Source organism: Dipodomys ordii, unplaced genomic scaffold, assembly GCF_000151885.1.
Source record: "Dipodomys ordii isolate 6190 unplaced genomic scaffold, Dord_2.0 Scaffold1, whole genome shotgun sequence".
NCBI classification, from domain to species: Eukaryota; Metazoa; Chordata; class Mammalia; order Rodentia; family Heteromyidae; genus Dipodomys; species Dipodomys ordii.
The window spans coordinates 63,600,902-63,626,911 of NW_012267217.1; the positions used below are offsets into that span (position 1 = coordinate 63,600,902).

Here is a 26,010-nt window from a genome sequence, read left to right on the forward strand (position 1 = left end):
CCAGTCCTCTCATCTCCAGCCTCCACTGTTCTCACCTCCACCTGCTGCTTCTCAGCTTGCACAAGCCCCTTCAGGCTTGATACCAGGATTCTAATGACCTTGCATATGCTTGGAGTGCTGGATCTCTCATTCTCCCAAAGGCAGATCTCACTGGTAAACACACACACACACACACACACACACACACACACACACACACACACACACACACACACACACACACACCTTCTAGCTGATTGGTCCAGAGATAAACTCCTGACCCAGAGACGGCAACCCAAATTCCTTCCTCTAGAAATTCTTCCCCATTACTAGACACAGAGGGGAGTTCCCATTGGCTGTGGAGAGAGAAGCTGAAAGGTCATGATGAAGATGCCTGTCATTGTGTACAAGCTGACAGGCAGGGAGAAGAAGCTGGTCAGAGGAGAGAAACAGGACAAAGCAGCCTAGAAGAGAAGCAGTAGGAAGGGAGCCCATGGTCCTGGAGAAAATGACCATGAGGCTCTGGTTTCTGAAACCTTTTCCATTCCTGTGAGGACTGGCTTCATATCTTACTGGGATTCTTTGAGATTCCAGAACTCTTAAAATGTTCTTCTTTTATTTGAACAAGTTGGATGAGGCTTCCAATCTTTACAAGCAAAGCTGCCTTGTCCAGGGAATAAGATAAAGATGTCTACTGTCATCACTATTCAACATGGAAATGCTTGCTAGAGCAATAAGACGAGAAAAAACAAATAAAATAAAAATAAATAGGGCTTACATGTGTAGCCCTAGAACATGAAAAGTGAAGGCAGGAGAATTGTGAGTTCAAGGACAGCCATGTTCATCTTGAAACAAAACAAACAACCAAACAGAAAAAAAGAAAAAAAACCAAATAGAAGGCATGAAGATTAGGTGTGTGTGTGGGGAGGAGAGAATGAAACTATATATACAGATAATAGGATTCAGTGCATAGAAAATTCCAAAGGTTATACAATAAGAGCTAATGAACAAATTTATCAAGACCACATAATTATTTTTCTACATAGTATCAAATTAACTGTATTTTACATGCTGCTAATATATTTTATTCACCAGTAAACATTTGGAAGGTGAAACTGTGAAACACTAGCATTTAAAATAGAATTTAAAAGCATGAAATGCCTTCTAACAAATTTAATTAAAACATGTGTAAGATCTTAACACTAAAATCTACAAATCATTGGTAGGTTAATTTTCAACATCTAAATAAATGGAAAGTCAGAATGTATTTATAGGTTGAACAATTTAAGGTGCCAATGATCCCCAAATTTATCTATAAAGATAATGCAATTTGAACTGAAAGCTTAGCAGACATTTTTAGGGTTAGACATTAACATAATGATTCTAAAATTTATATGACAACACGAAAGGCTTAAAATAGTCAAGACTATCTTCAAAAAGAACAAAGTAGGAGGGCTTATGCTACCAGATTTTAAGATTCACATCAAGCTACAGAATTTAAGACTCTGGCAGAAGGTAAACAAGATTAATGAAACAGAATATAAGTCTAAAAATAGACCTATGCATCTACAGCCAATGATTTTTTTTAAAAAAAAGAATTTCATTGAGAACAGAAAACCTTGTTTTGGCAGTACCAGTTTCGAACTCAGGGCCTTGTGCTTGCCTGGCTGGCATTTTAGCCTTGGAGCCATGCCCCAACTTTTTTGCTTTGGTTATTTTTCTGATAAGGTCTTGCTTTCTGCCTGAAGCTTCCAGGATTGTGATTTTCCTTTTTACACTTCCTACATATGTAGGATGGCAGGCGTATGCCAATACATTTAGCTATTGGTTAAGATGGGTCTCGCAAGCTTTTTATGAGATCTCAAACTTCTATGCTTCCACTCTTAGCCTGCTGAGTAGCTGGGATCACAGGTGTGAGCCATCACATTCTGTTTAAAATATTTTAGTTAATGGTATAAGAGCAACTAGACATCCATATGATCCTAGAAACATAAATGTCAAGGTAAACATGTAAAATTCTATCTAAAAAACTAGGAGAATCTGGGCACTGGTGGCTCATGCCTGTAATCCTAGCTACTCAGGAGGCTGAGATCTGAGAATCACAGCTGGAAGCCAGCCTGGGCAGAAAGGTCTGTGAGACTCTTATCTCTAATAAACTATTCAGAAAAAGCTGGATGTAGCACCGTGGCTCAAGTGGTAGAATGCTAGTCTTGGGCACAAAGAAGCTCAGGGACAGCACCCAGGCCCTGAGTTCATTGCCCCAGGACTGGAAAAACAAACAAACAAACAAAAAACAGCTAGGACAGTATCTTCAAGGTGTCAAATATTTCAAATGACAAATACTAAAAATTGGCAATAAAATAGTGTGCATCAAGATTAAAAATTTCTGTTCACTAAAAGATAGGAAGATTAAAAGATAAGGTACATACAGACTGGTAGAAATATTCAAATTACACATATCTGACTAAGAACTTTTATTTGATATCTAAAGAACTACAAATTTAAAAATAGTGAGTCATAGTGATGCAAACTTATAATCCCAGCATTCAGAAAGCTGTGGGGGGGAGGATTTCAATTTGAGTCCAGACTGAGACACACAGCAAGACTGTTGCAAAAAATAGTTAAAGCTATAATCCTAGCTACTCAGGAGGCTGAGGTCTGAGGGTTGAAGTTTAAAGCCAGCAAGATCAGGAAAGTATGTGAGATCCTTATCTCCAATTAACCAGCAACAAGTCAGATGCAGAGATGGGCTCAAATGGTAGAGCACTAGCCTTGAACAAAAAAGCTAAGGAACAGCATCAGGCCCCAAGTTCAAACCCCTCCCCCTCACACAGAGGATATAAACAAATAAAAATAAATAAATAAATGGCAAATGATTTGAACAGACACCACATCAGTGAAGACACTCTGAGTCAGGTGCTGGTGGCACACACCTGTACTCCCACCTGCTCTGGAAACAGATATATAAGGACTGCAGTTGGAGGCCAGTGTGGGTAGAAAAGTCCATGAGTCTCATCTCAATTAAGCTGCAAAAACTAGAAATGGGGCTGTGGCTCAAGTGTTAAGAGTGCCAGCCTTGAGCAAAAAATGCTAAGCAAGTGTAAGGTCCTGAGTTCAAGTCCCCATACCAGCAGATCTGCGTGAGCACACCCACACATGTGCACATGCGTGCACACACATACACACAGGCATGAGAAGACACACTGAAGAACAATAAACATACGAACAGAAGCTCAACTTTGGTATTCTTCAGGGAGCTACAAATAACTACACTAAGAAACCCTATATTGGTTACAGTGATGGAAAGCTGACTAGTACAGAGCTAGTGATTTTCCTGGCTTAGAGCCCAGGGTCTTCAACAGGAGTGGATAAAGGCTCTGGGAAAGTGCTAGCAACTGGAAAGTAAAGAGCTCCAAAGCCTGACGAGTCCGAGAGTTGGCCAGAATATGGAACACGTGGATATATGCTAGTGGGAGTGTAAATAATACAACAACTTTGGGAAATAATCTCACAGTTTCCAATAAAGTAAATGTACACCTATCCTAAGATGCTAATTCTACTCTTGGGGATGCACCTGAAGTAAACTAGTTTCAAGCCAAGCACAGAGGCACTGGCTATAATCCCAGATCCTGAGGAGGCAAATGCAAGAGAAGCATGAGTTTGAGGCAGGCCAGGGCAAAGTTATCAAGCCTTATCTCAAAAATCAAATCAAATCAAAAGAGTTGCGGGTGTAGCACAAGTAGAAGAGTGCTTGCTTTAGTGCAAGGCACTGAGTTTAATCCTTAGTACCACAGAAAGATGAGGAGAGGAGAGGAGAAGGGAGAGAAAGGAAGGGAACAGAAGAGAAGGGAGGAAAGGGTGGAAAGGAGGTGGGAGGGAAAGAAGGGAAGGAGAGGGAGAGGAGAGGCAGGGGGCGTGGCCAAGTGGGAGACCACCTGTCTAGCAAGCATGAGGGCCTGAGTTCAATCTCCAGGATGACCACAAAAGAAAAAGAAATAAATTGAATAAATAAATCCGCTATCAAGAGAGGGATGGATAAGCAAATAGTGCACGGTCTGGATCTTTTATTGGTCTTCTTACAACAATCTCCAATAATATTCTCTTAATATTGCCTTTATGAAAACTCTTAACTACGCTGACATTGCAACAGCACAGGGAGATGAAGTATTTGGGGATCTGCTTGAGCTAAATGTTCTAGTTCTTCCTCGTTGTTACTAATTTGGGGGCCGAGTAGGGGTTTTTGGTGGTGGGGTTGTGTGTTAACTTTGCTGTTTTTACAGGCATAGGGCAAGCAAGGAGGCTGCTGCAGTTTGAATGAGTGTCCCTCAAAGACCCCTGTGGAAGGCTGGTCCCAGCCTATGGCATATTGGGAGGTGGTGAGTCCTTTAAGGGGAAGGCTAGTTAGAAGTCTCCTGGCGTGCATGGAAAAAGGGACCTGAGCCCTTTCTCTTCCTCTTCCCCCGTGTGCTCCCACTGTGTTGTATGCCTCCAAAGCAATGGAGCCACCAGATCAGAAACAAGGAGCTTCAATCAACCTTTCTTCTTTGTAAGTTCATTCTTTCAGGTGTTTGGTTACAGTGATGGAAAGCTGACTAGTACAGAGCTAGTGATTTTCCTGGCTTAGAGCCCAGGGTCTTCAACAGGAGTGGATAAAGGCTCTGGGAAAGTGCTAGCAACTGGAAAGTAAAGAGTGGAGCCCCCAGAATTCTGGGTCTCTGCTCAAAGTCAGAGGCAATGGCCTAGCGGCCGACAACCCATCACCCTCCAGGATGACAAGCCCCTGTTTGGAACCTTACCTCCAACAGCAACAACTCAACGCTTTCAGAACCCCACAGCACACCTGGAAGTTTCAGTCTAGAACACATGCCCACATCAGGCTGTGGAAATCCAGTTCCAGAAACACAAGAGACAGATGGCAGGCAAGATGACTGAGCATATACGTATATGAGTGCATGTGTGTGCACATGGCTTGCATGGGCGCATGCACAGGTACATGTGTGTGCGTGCCTGTGACTATGTGGTGAGTGCATGCATAACATGAGAATGCGCACATGCATGAGTCCCAAGCAGTAGAGCAGCATCAGTGAGCAGAGGCTGCAGGACGGGCTGGCTGGCTCATGCTTCTCTAACACAGACGTGGGAACTCTATTTCTCCCAGAGGTAAAGATTTCTCTATCAGCTGGGGACTTACAGAGATTGCAATGCATCTGGGAATTTTGCCTTAAGAACTGGTGAGCACTGGGTGTTGGGATGGTACCACAGTGATATTTATTGCCCAGAGACTTACAAAAAATGGCAGCATTTTGAAGCTCCCTTGGGTCAGAGGTTGCTGTGGACTCTTCTGTGCCCTTTTCCCCTTTATCTTTGCTGAACCAGTTTACTGAAGACAGAAACAGACCTGGCTGGTAAAGAGACACATTTCTCAGCTCTTTTTGCCAGAGGAAGTGTCATGTGACATGGTCTTAGCCAACAAAATGTAAGCAGCAATGGCTGAATGGACTTTAAGGAAGCTCCTCCAAAGAAAGGTAGAGTTGGATGGCCTGTGTCGCTCACCCCTTACGTTTCTCTTCCCTGAACCCTAGCTGTGATCGTTCAAGCTCCGGCAGTCATATTTACAGCCCAAGGTCCTGGAGGATGAAGCAGCGGCAGGCACAACCCTCCAGACATCTTTTCTAGAACAGACTTCTATCATATCAAGCTGTGGTATTTGAGGGGAGAGGGGCGTGCCTGTGGTTTTGGGGGGGGGGTTTGAGACTTAACTGATTCAATACGCAAGCTCCAACCACAGGAGCATGATAAATAAAACACAATCCCAGTCATTCGACAATTATGCAGTGACAGATATGCCACAGGCGAGAGGAGATTATGATAAATGACTAAGTAGGTTGAAGGCAGCGTGCACAGTACGATCTGTCTCATGAAAGAAGCGTGTGTGAGACGTGGAAAAGATATGAAGCACATTTATGGCACATTTCCCACCCTCCTACCCCTTCACCCCCCCCATCCTGGGGCTTGAACTCACGGCCTGGGTGCTGTCCCTGAGCTCCTTTTGTTCAAGGCTAACTAATGCTCTACCACTTGAGCCACAGTGTGACTTCCAGCTTTTTCTATAATTAATTGGAGATAAAAGTCTCATGGACTTTCCTTCCCAGCTGGCTTCAAACCATGATCCTCGGATCTCAGCCTCCTGACTAGCTAGGATGACAGTCTTGAGCCACTGGAGCCTGGTTTACAACACCTGTATGTGTGTGTGTTTTGAAACAGGATCTCTTTGTGTAAGCTAGGGTAACCTGAGGCTTACTACATATCCCAGTCTGGCCTCAAACTCCAGATCCTCCTGCTTTCGTGTTCTGAGTGCTGGGATTACAGGTGAGAACGCATACACCAGCTTCATTTACAACACCCTCGAACCTCCTGTCCCGGCTGGTGCTATAGAGGTTTTTCTTTTTCTCTCCCTCCATCCCTCCCCCCTCTCTCCTTCCCTCCATCTCTCTCTCTTTCTCCTTCCTTCCTTCCTGTTCTTTTTTGTGAGTCCTAGAGCTTGAACTCAGGACCTGGGTGCTATGCTGCTTTGGCTTAAGGCTATCACTCTGCCACTCCCATGGTGCCACTTTGACTTTTTTTTGAATAGTTTATTGGAGATGAGACTCTCACAGACTCTCCTCCCCAGGCTGGCTTTGAACTGCGATCCTCAGACCTCAGCTTCCTAAGTAACTGAGACTACAGGCATGAGCCACCAGTCCCCAGCTCTTTTTCTATTGAAGATGTATAACAGCTCAGATTTTCTGGCTTTGTGACAGCAGAACAATAGGAGCTTTTTTTTTTTAAGAAAAGAGAATTATGGAATTTTTAAAAACAAAAAGTATGTAATGTCTTTCTGTCTTTTCCTTTTGTAGGCGCGGCCCCGCGTGGCCCTCAGGACTGGTGGCACCGACAGCCACCGCCCTTTGCTATGTCCTACCTCAGTCCCTGGGCCCCGGGGCCGGTGGTCTGCATCAGCCTTCTCCAGTGAGGCCTGCTCTGGGGCAGACTCGAGGGCTCATCCACAGATGTCCTATTTTCTGGTGCATCTGTGACATTGAAGCAAAGGAAAGAGTTAGAAAAGGCACATCTTCCCATTTTCAGGCAATTCTCCCTACGACAGGACCGCGGCAATGGTGACTCTGGAAGGGGAAGCAAGCGGCTGGAGGAGCTGCCCCTCCTGTCACTGATCCGGGGGCCACACTTGGCTCTCTTGGTGGCCTGGATCTGTCATCTCTATGGAGATCATAACTATGATATCAGAAACGTGGTGTATGTGAACACCTACATGGTTGGTATAATAAAAAGGAGTATTGGAAACAAAGACTGAAAACTTAGATCTAGACACAGTTAGTTGGGTAAAGTGGCTCATGTCTGTAAAACCAGCTACGTGGGAGGTGAAGACTGAGAGGATGGTGGTTTGAAGCGAGCCCAACGTGAAAAGTTCGTGAGCTCTCATCTTAACCAGTCAAAAGATGAGCATGGTGGGCCCATCTGTCAGCTCAGCTACACCGGAGAAATGTAAATAGAAGGCTTATGATATGAGGAGGCATGGACAAAAAAGTGAGATGTTATTTGAAAAATAACTAAAGCATAAAAGACTGGAGGTGTGGGCTGGGAATGTGGCTTAGTGGTAGAGTGCTTGGCTAGCATCAAGTCCTGGGTTCGAACCCTCAGTACCACATAAACAGAAAAAGCCAGAAATGGCACTGTGGCTCAAGTGGTAGAGTGCTAGCCTTGAGCTAAAGAAGCTCAAGCCCCAGGACTGGCTAAAAAAGACAGGAGGTATGATTCAAATGGTAGAGCACCCTCCTAACAAGTGCAAAGCCCTGAGTTCAAACCCAGGTACTGTCCATTACAAAAAGAAACACACACATATAGACTTGGTTCTGTCTTAGAGGGCAATAAAGCCATAATCATTGATATTAGCATCAGTGATCATTGATGATAACACAATCCTTTTGAGGACTACAAAATCTTTGGCAGGTGGTTGATCTCTTCAGATGTGATCTTACAAAGCGTGGCATCCTACTGGCTGGCGAGTGTCACTCGGGCCTGGTTTCTTTCCTGGAGTCTGCCATCCCGCAGAGGGGCCAGGCCATGCTCTACGGGGTTTTTACAGATGACAAGTGGAGGGGCCCGCGGGGCACGTGTCAAGGCAGGCAGGCACCTCCCTCTGTGGTAGGGTGTGGACCGGGGAGGCCTGCTGACAGGTAGCCAGGGCTGGCTGCTCACCTCAGTCCTTTCCCGCCCTTCTCCTCAGTGAGGCAGAGCAGGGATCAGGGAACCTGGCTTGTTTCGAGGCAGGCATTTTAACCACAGAGCTTGGAGTCTGTTGGGCTGGGTGTGGTGGCCCCTTCGGGGGTGGCAGGAAGTGAGAAGACTCCTGCTCTGTGTTCCACATTGCTTTAGCATTCGGGGCTTGGTTTTGGGAAACCACAGACCTGAGGCTCTTTTCCCATTGGCCCTGTCTTTCTTCATCTTTATCTCGGCTTTTTTGGTTTGAAGCTGGAATGTTCCTCTAAGGCTCCCATGTTGAGGCTTGGCCACCAGCTAGGGGCATTTGAAGAGGCCCGGTCTAGTTGGAGGAAGTAGGTCTCTAGGGGCGGGTCCTGGAAGGACCTTGTCCAGTCTCTTCCTCACTTCCGGTGGCTGCTTCCTGGTCACCATGAGATGCGCAGCCTCTTCTGCCACACACTGCCACTGCCACGTTCTGCCTCAGTGATGAAGTCTACCAACCTCAGCATAAAACCTCTGAAGCCATGAGCCAAAATAGACCTTCCTTCAAGTTGATTTCTCTCTGGGACCTTGCCACCTTGATGGAGAGTTGACTAACACATCCACCTTTTCTCCTACTACAAAAGATCCCAACCCCCAGTCTTGGCAGCTATGTATCTTCTGTGTGTGTGAGTATTGAGGCTTGAACTCAGAGATTTGCATTCTTGTTTAGCTTTCTTGCTCAAGGTTGGTTCTCTACCACTTGAGCCATACCTCCACTTCCAGTTCTTTTTTTTTCGATGAAAAACAAAATTTTAATTTATTTTTAATTATATTACAGTATCCAGAAAAAGTAATAAAAATACCCATTGCTATATAATTGCATAAAGCAATAGGGCATACGAGGAACAGAAATTTTTTTAAAAAATCAGAGATTTACATCTTTTACTTACATTTTTAATCAACAAACACTTTCTGCTTTTTAAAACATAGCAAATTTCTATGAGCAGAATACTTATGAAAATGGTTATACACAGTTATAGTTTTTAAAAGACAGTTTTGATTGTGAGTGGACAGAATACACAAAACAATGATACAGATAAGTAAAAATACCTAGAGTTGTAATATTTAGGAAAAAATCTTTCTTAGGTGTTTCAGAGTGGGTGGGAAATGTGTGTGTGTGTGTGTAAAAATCACATGAAGAAATTTTAAAATTTTAAATAAATTGGAGATAAAAGTCTCATGAACTTTTCTGCCTGGACTAGCTTTGACCCTTGATCCTCAGATCTCAGCCTTTGGGTAGCTAGAATTATAGATATGAGCTGCCAGTGCCCAACTACCTCGTGTTTTTTCTGTAAGCTCTGTTCCTGGTCTGACCAACAGCCACATGTGGTTCTTACACACTGGAGACACGGCCAGTGTGACTAAGAAAGTGCATTCTCCACTTTATTCAACTTAATTTAAACTTCGGTGTAAACATTGATTCTTGATTCAGTGACTAGAAAACTTCTAAAAATATTGCAACAAACTGTGCATGTAAATCTTTCCTGACTGTACATTTTATGAAATCTAAATCCAGATTGAGTCTTTCCAGCAAAAATAGGGCATGAGAATTGAGAAAATACTCCATAAATTCTAAGAGAGTGCAAAGAAGACATAAAGTAGCTCACTGATAATTGTTTTGGGTGGTACTGGGGTTTGAACTCAGAGATTTATGCTGCTAGGCTGGTGCTTTACCACTTACTATCTCTGATATTAATTATTAATTATAGGATACAATGATAATCCTTTGGAGACATTATTTTGGAGACATTATTGAGTTAAGCAAAATATATTAAAGTCAACTCCATTTCTTTGCAGTGTGTGTGTGTGTGTGTGTGTGTGTGTGTGTGTGTGTTTGTGTGTGATGGTCCTGGGATTTGAACTCAGGGCCTGGGTGCTATCCCTGAGCTTTTTGGCTCACAGATAGTTCTCTACCCCTGGTGCCATAGCTCCACTTCTAGATTTTTGCTGGTTATTTGGAGATAAGAGTCTTACAGACTTTCCTGCTTGAGTTGGCTTCAAACCATGATCCTCAGATCTCAGCCTCCTGAGTAGCTAGGATTATAGGCATGAGCCACCAGCACCCAGCTTCTTATATATATATTTTTTTGGGTCCGGTTGTGGGGCCTGAACTCTGGGCCTGGGCGCTGTCCCTCAGCTCTTCAGCTCAAGGCTAGCACTCTACCACTTGAGCCACAATGCCACTACCGGCTTTTTTCTTTTTGCTTATGTGGTGCTGAGGAATCAAACCCAGGGCCTCAGGCATGCAAGGCAAGCACTCTACCACTGAGCCACCTTCCCAGCCCGCTTCTTATATTTTTTAATGTGGCCACTGCAAGGGTTGAAAAAACTGGTATGACCAGTTTGCATTACTTTCTGTGAGCCCCAGACAGGTGAGAGAGAGCCTGAACTGAGCACACCACACCTTTCACTAACTGAATGGGGCTGGGTAAGTGGTTTTATCACTCTGGTCTGCTTGATTTTTATGATGTATGTATATGTGTGGGTGTGTGTGGGTGTGTGCACACATGCACATGCCAGTATTGCGGCTTGAACTCAGGGTCTTATGTGCTCTCATTTGGCTTTATTAGCTCAAGGCTAGAGTGCTACCATTTGAGTCACACAGCCAGTTTTTTTTTTTTTTTCTGGCTCATTGGAGATAAGAGTGTCTTGGATTGAAGATAAGAATCTTTTCAGCCTCCTGAACAGCTAGGATTCTAGGCATGAGCCACCAGTGTCCAGTATTTGCTTGCTTTTTAAAATCTATAAAATGAGTATGTTAAACATGCTCTTTAGTGTGTGTATGTGTGAGAGAGAGCCAGGATCTTTCTATGTAGTCTGGGACTTGCGATCCTCCTGCCTCCTCTTCTGAGTGCCGGGACACAGGCCTGCTCTATGCAGTCCGGTCCACAAATAATCTTGCAGGGTCTGCCTAGCGGAGCCACTGGGGACCTGTGAGTGCCCAACCCAGTCAGCTCTCCCCATGAGTTGGCCATGACCTTTCTCATTCTCCAAGACTCATCTGAAATAGCACTGCAGGCGAATGCGCCAGGGCTAGCCTGCTGGAAGATGAATTGCCTTTGGAGCACAGACCAGCGGTGTCGGCTGGCTAAGTTGCCCTTGGGCTGTCATCTGCCATCAGCCAGCTGAGCGGGGCTGCCCCTATCTTCCAGCCCCAGGCGCAAGGCCTGAAAAACTGGCTCTGAAAGGGAAACCAGCAACCGATCCCAGACAAGAGGAAATAACAGGTATTACCATTCTAAGTTGCTTGATTTAAGGCCCAAAGCTCCTTGATAGGAGGGCTTGGTGAACAGTGTTGAATGCTTAGTGAAGGCTGGACCTAGAGCAGAGTGGCCTAGAACAGGGAGGTGTGACAGCTCCCTTCCCCAGGGTGGCCATGCTATCTGGTGGCAGCTGCCACGTCCCAGGGCTGGGAAATGCTGCCATGTTCAAGGGAGGTCTGACCTGCTCCGTTGGTAAAGGCTGTGAATTTTTTTCTGCTCAAGATGAATGACGAAAAGGACCCGGGTCTGATCAGAGAGATGAAGGGTCCTGAGGTTTTCACCTCATTTATGTTCAGGACAGCGGAGACTCTGACTCGATGGTGACAGAGAGAGAGCAGAGCAGGATAGAAGGCTGGATGTCCACTGAGGAAATTCACGTTCCCAGGCACCCCCAAGCATGGATTGGATGGCTGTGAGTCTGGGCCCCCCTTCTCCCCACCCCCCCATCCGCGCCACAGTTTTGTCAGGTCTTATAAGTAGAAGTTTGTGAGGTGGCCTGGCCCAGGGCAGACACACACAAATTGGAGGAAGGTAAATCATTAGATAATAGGCTCTCACCTTTTTGGATCTATCCCTGATCTTTTAAAAATGTTTGTTTGTTTATTTATTTATTTACTGTGGTACTGGTCCTGGGACTTGAACTCAGGACCTGGGCACTGCCCCTGAGCTTTTCTGTTCAAGGTTAGCCCTCTACCACTTGAGCCACAGCTCCACTTCTGACTTTTTTTGGTAGTGAATTGGTCTTTCCTGCCAGGGCTGGCTTCAAGTTATGATCCTCAGATCTCAGCCTGCTGAGTAGCTAGGATTATAGATGTGAACCACCAGCACCCAGCTCCTGATCATTTTTAAAGCTTTTATTCTCCTTTATTTAATGCGATGTTCTTAGCACTGGTAACTAAGTGGATATGAAGGCCTGGCATGACCGCTGCCCCCAGCACTGACCTGCCAGGCAGCTGGAGCTCCGTCTAGGGGAGCCCCTGGCTCTGCTTCTGTGTCTCATGGCGCGATTGAAGATGGAATTTCTCTGAATGGAGATGTGGTGGTGTTCTTTGTCTTGGCCTTCCTCTTCGCTCTGGGGATGCTCCTGGTCTTCTGAGAGGAGCTCAGGCCTCACCTGGGTCAATTCATCACTGATTTTCCATGACCCACTTTCTGACTTCCTCCAAGGATTTTCCAACTCTTCAGACCTCTGGGATTCCATGACAATAGACTTGACGGTTGATTTCGAGAGCTTTGGAAGAAAGAGAACGGTTTTCAATGAGAGTCATTGAGTTAAATCCCCCATGCCAAGCGTAGAATTCCCACTTCCATTCAGCCTTCATGGAATTTGGGATCCGCAGCTCATCCTGCCATCCACAGCTTTGTCAATGAAAATCACAGCTGTAACCACTGTAATTCAGATACATTCATGCTCATTTTATAATTGAAGCTTGTTTATACTATTCATAAGAGGCACTTTGGAGAAAATGCCTAAAGTGGGTTGTGTAACTAACTTCCAAGTAAACATCTCCTGACTAATGCTGGAGAAAAGTACCAAAAATAGTAAGGGGACCCCAGGAGAGCAACCCAAGGAAGCATTCACACACATACAGAGAAAAAAGGAGCTGCAGGAAGAGGAGAGAGGTCTGTCTGGCTGCAACAGGTCATTTAAGGCTGAGTAGCCTGGAACCCCTTGAGGATCAACTCTTACCATCCGCTAGCGGCAAAGACTATTTTGTGGATTAGTGGTCATTCTGATTGAACCGTGTATAACAGTTGGGGGACACTAGGAGGGTCCTGTTGCTGCCCGGTGGTCTAGAGTCACAGAATAGTCACCCCTCCGGGGTGGCCACCTCACATGTCATCTTAGCTGAGACACTGTCCCAGAAAAAAATAAAAAAGAGAGACGTTACAATCAAAAACTTCCTGGAACTTCTGGGTACTGGTAGCATATGCCTGTAGTCGTAGCTACCCATGACATTGAGATCTGAGGACTGAAGTTTGAAGCCAGCCTGAGCAGACAAATCCATGAGACTTTTATATCCCATCAAGAAGTAAAAAGTCAGGAAAGAAAGAGGGAAAGAAAGAAAAGAAGGAAGGAAGGAAGGAAGGAAGGAAGGAAGGAAGGAAGGAACTTAGAACTGCCCAGGCTAACGCAGGTCCCTCCCCACATAGGTCTCTTTCCAGGGTGTGGGGTCTTGGGGTGATAAGGGGGTCTGGTGGACCTTTTGAGAGCATGGGATCCCATGACGGTCTTGGGGTACAGACAAGGGCTGCCGGTCGGGAGACTGTCCACTTTGGGGTGCAGGTTAGTGCTTGGGGACAAGTGAAGAAGCAGCTCGTTCATCTGTCGTCCTCCTGTGAAATGGGGAGAGCCGAGGGCTGAAGCTAGGACACCCTCCATTTCCACTGCCTGCACCCCTTTCCTCACTCAGACCCTTCCTCCGGCCTAGCCCAGCTCAGGCACACAGTTCGGATGGAGGGACCGGGGTGGGTGTGGGGGGATCCTTCTGGAGGCGGAGAACAGCTTTGTTCATCTGAGGCAGGAATTAGGGCTCTCTGGTGGGGTGGGGGGCGGGGACTGACACCAACTCTGGGTCCTGGAGCCACGCGCACGGCTCACCCAGAATGGAGCCTTCTTCCTCCCTCTATTGGCCGCAGGTAGCTGGCCAAGCAAAGGAGGGCATTCAGGCGTGGGGCAGAGAAAGGGGCTGCTTCGGAGCAGCCTGAGCACTTGGTGCTGGGGAACCCCACTTCTGGGCCTGTTGCCTCTCCTGACCCACAGAAGTCCTGCAAGCACCCTGAGATCTGCCCATCCGGCCGGGGAGCAGCGCCGGTCCTTGCCTGGGCATGCGTAGCTGGGATCCCCTTTAGGTTGGACAGTGACTGCGACTTTCATTCTGGGAGGGCCGGAAGGATGCCAATGTCATGTGTCACCCAGTCCCCTGACCCCTGACTCTGGACTCCAGCTCCCCAGGGCGATTTTCATTCACCAAGTGCAGCCTGAGGGTAGTTGGGATAAAAGCTAACCTGGTTTTGAACCCTGCAAGCACAGGAGGTGGGGGAGGCCTCTGCCCTGGTCACATGAGCTGGGGACCCCAGGCCTGCCTCTCGAGGGAAGGCTAGCTCAGGAGGAATGCGCTCACCATGTCGCCGTCTCTCCTGGAGGCATCGAGAGGGAGGTGGAGGCAGTGAGGGACTTTGACTTTCAGAGCTGTTCCCAAATGGGGCCTGGGACTGCACCCCCAGACAACAGAGGGCCAATCTCAAAGCTGAGACTTTAGGGTTCGGTGATGTTCATTTGCCTTCCTGGGAGTCTCATTTTCTCCCTTCACATTCTGCTTCCCACAATGGCTCAATCCTTCCTTCCTTCTTTTTTTTTTTTTTTTTTTGAGCAAGGGTACTGAGTTTGAACTCAGGGCCTTGTGCTTGCTTGCTAGGCAAATGCTCTACTGCCCGAGCCAGTTCCCCAGTCCATTGACCCAACTTCTTGGCTGACCTGGGACAGTAAGATGGCTTCTAGGGTGGGATTTTGGGGGTGGCCACGGTAGGAATTCATGGGTGTGGGGTGCTGGGTATGCTAAGTCTCTGAATCCTGTTGGTGGCTGGAGGCCTTTGAAGATCCTGAGTGAATAGATGACAGGATTCCCGGAAGCCCTGGGCTGGTGTGTCTGGAGCCCGTGGAGGGCTTTCTTACAGGTGTGGCAGGTGAGTTCCCAGACCTGGGCAGGGCTGAGCAAAGATCATGAGGAGTCCAGGGTTGTGATTTATGATGGTCTGGGAAGAGAGAGCAGCAAGCCTGCTGCTGGTAGCTTGGAAAGGGAGAGTGAGCCCAGTTTGGGGTTAGAGCGTGTGAGGTTCAATGTGGGGTTAGAGAGGAAAACCTCTGAACCGAAGCTGCATTAGTGATCTAGGGGACACTTGGGGATCCTTCAGAGAATGTTCTGGATGCACTGAGTTAGGGGGTGGGGCTGGTCATCCCAGCCATTTTCTCTGTGAGAGGGCTCTGATCCATGAGAAAATGCCCCAATACCTTATTGGCTTTAAGACCACACACACACACACCCTCAGTTGGTTTTAAGTTCTGTGTCTTTATAATATAGAGGTGACCTTAATAGGTGGACGTTCAAGGGGACAGCTTTATTCCCATGCACTGAGTAGGTGTTTGCCAACACCTGCTGGCGTACAGCACACATCTGTTTTCTGTCACTCCTGTTTCCTGTTCCTTAGGGGCAGAACTTGATCCAGTTGGTTCACTCCTGCCCCTAATAATGGACGCATAGCAGCATCCTTTAAGTCTCTATGGAGGCAATAATGAATGAGGGGATGGATGTCCTTGGTTAAGGCGTGGGATCACTGTGTCAGGTCCCTACAGAATTAACCTCACTTTGTCCAGGGAGGCTGCAGCCAGGAAACAATGGTGGTGGCTCCAAGGCCACATCGCTGGTAAACGGTGCGGCCAGGATCACGCCCCATCTGTCTGACTCACTGTTGGGTGATGTGGTCCAGACGCTTCTCAGTGCTGGCTGCAGAGGGATGGGATGAGTCAGAGCAGGAGCGGCCCTCTTCTCTGTGCCCTTGGTCCTCACCGTGTGCCCCGAGGATGACTGTGAAGTCTCCCAGGGCCGGGCCAAGGGCCAGGGACCTGGGTGAATCACTGGCGGGGGAAGCAGCACACTTGGGGAGGTGAAGGGTAGGGAACAGCTGTGGTACCGAGGGCCAGCGCTTTGCAGACATTGCAAGGCAGAAATCAGCCTTGGATCATGTTGACACTCGGATTCTGACTCAGGAGAATCGGGTGGGGTTGAGATTGCATTTCTGGCTGCACCCTGCTGCCACCCTGACATTAGCCCTAGGAACCTCAACATCCATGGACAGAAAAGCCCTTTGTCATTGGTAGACTTGGCAAGCCTTGTGCAGAGAGGCTAAGTTAGCATCAAGGACTGGAAATGATCTTGAAATGATGCAGATGGCCTGCAATCGGCCATCTTGCCTCTCCCTGTGGGAGCCTCCACAAGCCCCAACTGTCTGCCTGCCCCCTCCAAGGAAGGCAGTTGAAGTCCTTCCCGTCACCTTGTTGCTGGAATCAGTGAGATCTCCCAGAGGTCTCCAAAAGGGAGGAAGCCTGTACCTGGTCTGCGTTACCTGGGCTGTTGAACTAGTGCATTAGGGAAGGGAGCTGGCATCTGAGAATAATACCTGGGGAGACAGAGAGATGATGTGATTTCCAGGGAGCTGGAATTGGAAGTGGTCCATGGAGTCAGGGTCCAGCCTAGGCTGGGATCAAACCAGAAAACCACCCGCAAGCTTCAATATTAATTGGGACATTATTCAGCACTAACAACAATTCTTGCTCCTTCTCTCTTTCTTTCTTTCCTTCTCTTCTTCCTTTTCTTCCCTCCCTCCCTCCCTCTTTTTCTTCTTTCCTTCCTTCCCTCCCTCCCTCCATCTTTTTCTTCCTTCCTTCCTTCCTTCCTTCCTTCCTTCCTTCCTTCCTTTTTCCCTTCCTTCCATATTTGCTTTTTTTTCCTGTGGTAGTATTGGATATGGAACCTGGAGCCTTGTGCACACTTGGCAAGCACTCTAACCTTGATTTGCAGGCCAACAATTCCTTATACAAACAGCATTGCTTTACCCTAGTTAGTTATGGCTATTATCCAAAACACAAAAGATACCAAGTGTTGGTGAAGATGCAAAGGAACCTTTATACACTGTTGATAGGAATTATTATAGCAAGGAAATATCTACTAGTAAGGAGGTTCCTCAAAAAAATGAAAAATAAGGAATTGTGTGTAGGTCAATGACAGAGTGCTTGTCTAGCATGTAAAACACTCCAAGTTTAATCTTCAATATTGAAAAAATAAAAATAGGACTAGTATACCACGGCTAGTTTAATAAATACAAGCAATCTATATAAAAGGAAATACTTAAAAGATTAGGCATGGGGATGTAGATTGTAGTAAAGCACTTGGCTAGCTGGGTTTGATCCCTGGGAATGGGAAAAAAAAGGAAACAAAGAAAAGATGAAAGTGAGGTTTTTTTGGATAGGAAAACAAAAATATGCCAAAGGGGATTATTCTGATTAAAATATAATAATGGTATTGTGTGAAATACCACAGTGAAACCCCCTGGTACCGTTACTACATACTTTAAAAAATGACAGGAGATTAAAACAGGCTGTCTTGGGGAGGGAGATAGTGGGCAAGGGAAGGGAGAATCAGTGAGCATGAACACAGCTGAAGGACTTTATATGCATGTATGAAAATGGAACAAGGAAATCTATTGAAATTGTTTTTAAAAGGTGGAGAAAAAAATAAGAGAGAGTGATAGAGAAGGTGAAATTAATAGAGTAACTTGTATGTCTAGATGGAAATGCTAGTGATCCTCCCCTTGCACAACCCAGGTATGTTAATGTAAAAAGTTCTTTTAGAACATGTGAAGCGGGAATGATGAAATGATGCCTGTCATCCCAGGTACTCCAAGGTGGAAGTAGGAGAGTCAAGAGTTTGAGACCAGCCCAGGCTTTGTTAACAAGACCCCATCTCAAGAGTAAGATACAATTTGAATTAGGGAAGGGAAGGGGAGCAACAGAATGGTGAGACAAAGGACAAGGGGACCAATGCAATGCTGATATACACAGGATAGTATGTTGGACATGATCTGTACAACTTGGGGGAAGAGGGGAGGGAAAGTAGAGAAAAATGAGGGAAGGGGTAACAAGTTTGACAAGAAATGTACTTATTATCTTACTTATATAACTATAACTCCTCTGTACATCACCTTGACAATAAAAGAAAGAACAAAATACAAAACAAAAAAAACTGGGCATGTGGCTTAAGTGACAGAGCCAAACATGATGTCCGAGGTTCAATCACTAGTACCACCAAAAAAAAGAGCAGAACTTTTAATATACAGTTTCAGTGCTATTTCCATATACTTATGTCATGTACAGAATTGACAGACAAGATTAGCTCAAAGTTTTGAGAAATATAGGCAGCAAAAAAGACTCTACTTCTCCCATATATCATATAGTGCTATAGTAATAGGAGGAATATGGTATATTGTTACAAGGTCTTCAGTCAATGCAACAGAATGGCCAACACCAAAATAAAAATGTTATTTTATGCAAGAAGCATCACAAACATAAAAGAGAGCTATAAAACCAGATGAAAGTGTCACAAGAAAACTATAGACCAACAAGTCTTGTTAATATAAAAGAAAAAATCCACAACAAAATATGAGCACACTGGACCCTGGAATATATAAAAAGAATTACAGAACATAACCGAGAGAATTTATCTTAGGAATGCAAAGTTGGTTTAATCTGTAAAATTCGTGTAATGTGCCATAAGAATGAAGTCAATGTCAAAAACCACAGGGCCATCTTTTAGGGACATCTGATAGTAAACCGAATCTGAAAAGCTTCAGATCCCTTCATGACAAGAATGCTCAACAACTTGGTGCAGAAGAAAACTTCCCTAACTCAATAAAGTGCATCAGAAAACTTCATAATTAATTATGGAGGACTTTCTTCTAAAGATCAAAAAAAAGACAACAGACAATCTCACCAACTAGTTAGCTAAGTGAAAGAAGCAATCTCAAAGCACTCACACTGTGACTGCATGTTGATGAAATATCCAGAACAGAGAATCTAGGGCACAAGGTCAATTTGTGGTTGCCTAGGCCTGGGAAGGCTGTGACAATGACAGCGAGTGACGAGGTAAGAAGATGAGCAAATGTTCTAAAGCAGAGTTAGCAATTACTTCACAGATATGTGAATATACTGTATGCTCTACATACGTGAAATATGAATACATCTCAATAAAATGGTTATTAAACAGAAAGGTTGTTAGCAGAAATTTGGAACCATAGTTAACATCTGGAAGGGAAACTCAATCTAGATTCTTAAAATAAATTCCCCCAAATAAGCTCCAAAGGAATTGAAAGCATTTTTTTTTTCAAACTGGGTACTGGCGGCTCATGCTTGTCATCCTAACTACTCAGGAGGCTGAGATCTGAGGATCATAGTTCAAAGTTAGTCTAGGCAGGAAAGTCCATAAAGTCTCTTATCTCCAATCAACCACCAAAAAACTGGAAGTGGAGCTGTAGCTCAGATGGCAGAGCGCCAGCCCTGAGCAAAAAAGCTCAGGATGGCACCGAGGCCCTGAGTTCAAGCCCCAGGATGGGCATCAAAAACATAATAAAAGGGGCTGGGAAGGTGGCTCAGTGGTAGAGCGCTTGCCTTGCATGCCTGAGGCCCTGGGTTCAATTCCTCAGCACCACATAAGAAAAAAGCCAGGAGTGGCTCTGTGGCTCAAGTAGTAGAGCACTAGCCTTGAGCTGAAGAGCTGAGGGACAGCGCCCAGGCCCAGAGTTCAGGCCCCACGACCAGACCCCCCCCAAAAAAATAATAAAAATAATTATTTTTCTTCAAACAATGGAACGTTTTTGAGAAAGTACTCAGTGATTCTGGATCTTGCTGTGAAACACTAGGGGGCGCTGTAGATGTTGAGAGACAGGACAGGGAGCCAGCAAGCATGGCTGCTTCAACTGGGCTTGGTCATTGTTGATTGTATGAGTTGGGGTATGTGGCTTTCCCAGAGGAAGATCCCAAGATTAATGAGAGCAGGCAAAAGAGTTTGTATCTGATACAAGGAAGATCTCAGAGGAGTTCTGGGAGAGACAGGCTGTCTGATCACTATTTGGTGGCAATTATCTAGAAATTGAGCTCCTACATACATATAACCAGAGAGGTGGTTAATCTACCTGGCCTGTCATCCATCTACTCCATGTAGATGGAGGGGAAATGAAGGCATAGAGCCACAAGCTTCATTCCATAGGGTTAAGGCCCTGGAACTTCCTTGGCAAGAACCCTTAGCTTCTTCCTATGATCACACCACCCCAACACTGAAGTAAAATGTGCACAGTAAGGTCCTGCCTCTTGCAGGGTGACATCCTGGTAGCCCCTTCAAGAGAAAGTCTTTGCAACCTCTCTGCCTAGATGATGGGGTAAAACAGCTCCTTCTCTGGAAATAGTATTCAGGACCCAGGAAAAATGTGGCAGCCACAGAGTTTACCAAAAATGGCAGAGTTCATTTTTTAGCTTGTGGATCAAACAGCTTCTTCTTTCTGGTTTTAATTAGCCAGCTTGGCCTGTCGTTTGTGGAGGCTGGTTTGGGGTTGAATTCATAAACCCTTTTTAGCCAAGGATAAAAGAAGAAATGTCCAGTTTTTTGCTCTCTGGAGGGAAGAAGAGGCAAGAGGGGAGGAGGGAGGAGCAGGGTGGGGAGGGGGTATAGGTTATCTCCATGTGGTTTCGGCGCATTATTAAGTGGCAGGTGGTGGCACTTCTAGTTTACCCCTTCGTATGTTTAACATTGTAAAAAATTTACTAGGCTACAGAAAGGGAGAGAAATGCAGTCATTATATTCCATGCACATTGTATAAAAAAATGAGCTATGTAACTTAAGGGTAGGGATGGGAGGGGGAGGTGAGGGAGGACAATGAAGGGGGTGACACTAATCAAGAAGCATTGTATTCATAACCTGAGTTGTGGCAGTATAACCCCTTTGTACAATTACTTAACAATAATAATTTTTTAAATTAGCAGGCTAAAGACAGTGCCCATACTTAGGATACAGATAGCCACATGTTTAGGAGCTGAACTTGCTTGTGTAATCAGAATCAGATTCAAAAAGAGAATCTTAACAAGGCTTCCCGGAGTTCTCTTCCTGATCACTCTGACTGCTAACAGCACGGATTCCTGCCCCCTCACCACTAGTTTATATACTGGGCCTATTCAGAGCCTTCTCCTTGGAAAGTCATGTGCTGGTGGCTCACATCTGCAATTCTAGTGACTCAGGAGGCTGAGATCTAAGGATTGTGGCTTGAAGTCAGTCCGGTCAGAAAAGTCAGTGAGAATTTGAACTCCTAATCTCTAGGAAAAAAAAAAAAAAGCCAGAAGTAGATGATGTGTGTCCCAGGTGGTAAAATGCCAACTTTGAGCGGAAGCAGTTAAGGGACAGTGCAGGCCCTGAGTTCAAGTCCTGGTCCCAGCAGACAAAAAAAAAAAAAAAAAGATTCAACATGATCCTCAGTGGGCAGGGTCTACTCACACCAACTGAGCTTCGTCCCTGTCCTGTGGTCAGACCAACATTTCCCCCGACCTGCCACCACGAGGGCCCAGCGGAGCAGCACAAGAGAGTTTCCTAGCCAAACATGAGTATTCATTCCCCTCCTCTCTCCGCTTTCCCTACTGGAAGCTTCTGTAGTTACAAGGATTCAGCGATCTCTCAGTGCCTGATCCCATATGCAAAAGCAGTAACTGGTTCTCTCAAGCTGCTCCTGTCCTCTTCATGGCTAAATAAATGCTCGACTTTTTTCAATTGCTTTTTCTCCTTGGGGTATGAGAACCCAAAAGTTATAAAATGCCTATTATGCTCCATATAAAAAGCAAAGTACAGAGTTTAAGAAACAAAAGCAAAAGTCCATCAGAGCAACACTCTCCCTGCCGTGGTCTCCCAGAGAGACATGGAACTATGCCGGTGCTCTGGTCTGCAGGGCCTGTTCCCTGTGGGCAGCCACTCTCAGCTGGAGAAGGTGGACAGAGCCCACTGTAACTTCTTCAAGCCAAGCCCAGGGACTGCGGCAGCACTTTCCGGTCCTCTTCCCCATGTCCCCACCCTCAGCCAAGGCGTGAGCCCTGGGAGGAGGGAGCCGGAGACTTGACCACACTAGGGCCACCGCCCTTGGCAAGCTCCGTACTCGTCTGTGGGCAAGGTCTGCTGTCCCTGCCCGAGGGAGGAGAGCCAGCCTTGCGGAGGGCCCTGTCACGGGGAAAGCAGACACTTTCCATAGCCAACAAAGATATTTATGTGCGGGGAACCGTGGGCCCGACACTGAGTCTTTGTTGGGCTCTAGTAGTGGAATGTTTGCTTGTCCCTAAAAACAGCAGGGTCGATATTGGTGTCTTAGTCCACTAGGACTAGCACTGGAAGGGCTGAACAACAGAAATCTACTGTCTCGGGGTTCTGGAGGCTGGAAGTCTGAGACGAGGAATTCAGCACCGTCCAGCTCAGGTGTGGGTCCTTCCCATGTTCTTCACGGCCTTTCCTCAGGGGGACAGGGCAGAGAAGGGGCAGCTCTCTTAATTTTCCTCTTCTTATAATGGCACTGTCTCATCATGCCCTCTTCTAACCCTACATACCACCCATTATCCAGCCACAGCTCCACGTGTGAACTAGATGCAAAAGAGACAATGTTGTTTCTAAAGAGGTTCGAAGATGAATAGAACATCCTGCCCTTGCCCCTCCCCACCCTCTCATTCCTCAAGTGTGGATAACTACCCTGGGGAGGAAATTTGCAGAAAGGACTGATTAGGAATTAACAACCAATCAGAATGTCCCAGGGGCTGACCAATAAAAAGGTACCTTCCAAACAGCTCATTATAATAGGGGCAACCAATCAGAGCCTAGCCCACAGTATATAAACTCCTAGACTCAGTGGGAGGAGAGGGGCAGGAGGGTAAGAACACAGTACCTTCAACTGAGATACTTGCCTTTTGAATAAGTTCTTTACAGTCACCCTTGCTAGTCTGTGGGTGTCATTTGTCCAGTACCTGAGGCAAGAAACCCCAAGAAGACAACAGCAGCAGCCATCAGCAGTGCTGTGCTAACACTGGCAGGCATTGTCTGCTGCTGAGCTACAACACTAGTTTCACCCCTAAAGGTCTAACGGTCTCTGCTGGTTTCAGAACCAGAAAAGCTATGCCACAAACAGACCACCCACTGAGAACAGCAGAAGAAACCTGCATCAGAGGTGGCATCACACTGGAGGTTAGGGCACCAATATGTGAAGTTTGAAGATTCACATTCTGTTTATCACAGCTGGAGAAAGCAGTTAAGCAGCTGGGCGCTAAGGGCTCACGCCTGCCAGCCTAACTACTCAGGAGGCTGAGATCAAGGATGGCAGTGTGAAGCCAACCGAGGCAGAAAAATCCCTGTGAGACTCGACCTGGAAGTGGTGCTGTGGCTCAAAGTGGTAGAGTGCTAGCCTTGAGTACAAAGATGCTCAGGGACAGTGCCCAGGCCTTGAGTTCAAGCCCCACAACCACCCCCCCCCACAGCAATAAAGCAGATACTTTTATCTGTACATTTGAAAATCTCAGACATTTTGACTTCTCAAAATGCCACTGGGAACCAATCATTGTACCAGAGGTATCCATCCTTTCTGTGTCCTAAGCCCTTCCTAGGGAATGTGTGTGGCCCTAGCCCGGAAGTAGTTAAGCTGTAATCCTTTGGCCTTTGCTGAGCTGAGCAGCTTAGATCTTTGACTCTGGAGGAATCAGCCACAAGCTGGGCTCTCACCAGCAGATTCTCTTTCCTGGAGAAGTGGATGGCCATGAGCTCGCGTGAGGTCCTGGGTGAACCAGAGCCTTCCTCAGGACCCAGCAGGACTGGCAGGGGCAGTGTGCTAATGTCCCCCACTCCCAAGCATTCGTTCCTCTCAGAACCCTCTCCTGTCTGCAGCACTCTTGTCTTCCCAGAGCCTTCCTGCCTGGCCCTCCGCATCTCCCCATGGTGGAGAACTGAGGCTCTAGGAAGGGTTACTGAGGGCTTAGGACTGTGCCCAGTGTCTGTGAGCTGGAAGGACAAAGACCTGTAGAGAGGGTGGCCAGACCCCAATGTGGGCAGAGAGGAGAGGAGGAACCCCAGTGGAAACTGAGCGCAGGAGGAAGCCAAAGACACGGAGCCAAGGAGGGAACCCCGGGCAGAGGCCAGAATCTGTTTTCGTCTAAGTGAGCTAGCTATTCGCCGTGGAGACTTTTTTTTGAAAAACAAACTATAAGGTCAAGGATGTTGCAAGGATATAGTTTCCTTGAACTGCCTTGCTTCTGAAATGGGGGTAAGGCTGCCTTCTTGAGAGCACACGCTCATAATCCTAGCTACTCAGGAGGCTGAGCTCTGAGGGTCACATCACGATGCAAAGCCAGCCTGGGAAGGAAAGTCTGGGAGACTCTTATCTCCAAGCAGCCACCAATAAGCGTCAAGTGGAGGTGTGGCTCAAGTGGTAGAACACTAGCCTTGAGCCAAAAAGCTTAGGGAAAGTGCCAGGGCCTGAGTTTAAACCCCAGTAGTGGTGTGCACATGCACATATGCATGTGCACACACACGTACGTATACAGTAAAAAATAATAACAATAATAATAATAAAATAATGGTCAGATTTGGTGCTTTGCTCTCTTCCCATTGTCCGGGGACTTAAGTCATAGCTACACAGTGAATTTAGGAGGTCCATTGATCAAATATTCAAAAGATGAATAGTTAAGTGTTTGAAGTGTTCTAGAAAAAAAAATCCTATTACAACAGCAGATATGAGCGCTCAGGCTGAAAATAGATAGATAAAACGGCGAACTGACTTTAAAACCAGTCCCTAGGAAGTCTTCACCGTGCAGACAGCATGTGTAAATGTCATACATCACTCCTGGAAACCAAATGACTGACATTCCAAAAGGCAAAAAGGGAAACTGCAGTGACTGTAGCTTGGAAGGGACACTGCTAACTGGGGGGAGGAGGGGAGGCATACACAGGCGGGGCTGGGCACTGGCCTCCACGGGAACTTGCGTCACATCTACCTTTAACCCAATCCGGAATGACCTAAATGCAATAAGTAGGCCGCACTCCAGACCCACACCACGAGCCTGGGGGACTCTTGCCTTAAGGACACTTCCGTTCCATTGCCACCTGCTCCTCCCTGTTTTGTCTTCTATCAACCACTCCTGTTCCTCCTCACTGTTTAGCTCTGTGCTCCCTGCCTTGCTTGGATGCAGAACTCTTTGAATTGCAATTCCTATGGCCCCAAGTAAAGGTGATCTTGTTTTTTGGTGCTGGTCCTGCGGCTTGAGCCCAGGCCAAGGGTACTGTCTTTAAGCTTTTTGTGCTCAGGGCTGGAGCTCTACCACTTCCGGGGGCTGGATGTTGGCTCCCACCTGTGATTGTGCTAGGGTGGTGCTGACAGCAGTCCCTGACCCCCAGGACCTGGGCTACTTCTCCACACCCCTGGGGCTCCATCTTGCCACACCACCTGTTCCCAGTGCGGAGGCTACTGAGTGTCTTGCACCAGCCTTGCCGCCAGCCCTTCCCTTTCCCTGACCCACACACGCAAGTGGGCAAGCCTCCTCCACGCACACGCGGGTCCCTGGGAGGAAAATGCAGGCACAGACCTCAATTATTTCTTGCCTCTTTCTGTTAAAGCATTCTGACGTAAGCAACCTTCCACAAGAAAACAGCGTGAACGATTCTTTGAATCTCAAGTCCCCGGAAAGCTTCTATCTCACAAGCTGGGTTGCTAGCGGATGGGCTTTCAGGAAGTGATTGGCTCTTGAGGACTCTGATATTATCAAATGGATTAACCTATTAATGGGTTTACAATTGGGTGGCATTATTGGGAGGTGTCAGAAAGTAAAAGGAGGCGGGCTGAATTGGAAGAA

At 46.5% G+C, this 26,010-nt stretch overlaps 1 protein-coding gene across 1 annotated transcript in view; it reads right to left on the minus strand.

The window, feature by feature from the left end:
• Ngef (neuronal guanine nucleotide exchange factor) overlaps positions 1–12,744 on the minus strand; it is a 64,942-nt gene extending 52,198 nt beyond the window's left edge. The window contains exons 1-2 of the mRNA XM_013034149.1: positions 12,486–12,744; positions 6,941–7,049 (exon numbers count right to left, since the gene is read on the minus strand). Of these exons, the coding sequence (XP_012889603.1) occupies positions 6,941–7,049; positions 12,486–12,744 (368 nt within the window). The remainder of the gene's footprint in view (positions 1–6,940; positions 7,050–12,485) is intronic.
• Between the last annotated feature and the right edge of the window lie 13,266 nt (positions 12,745–26,010).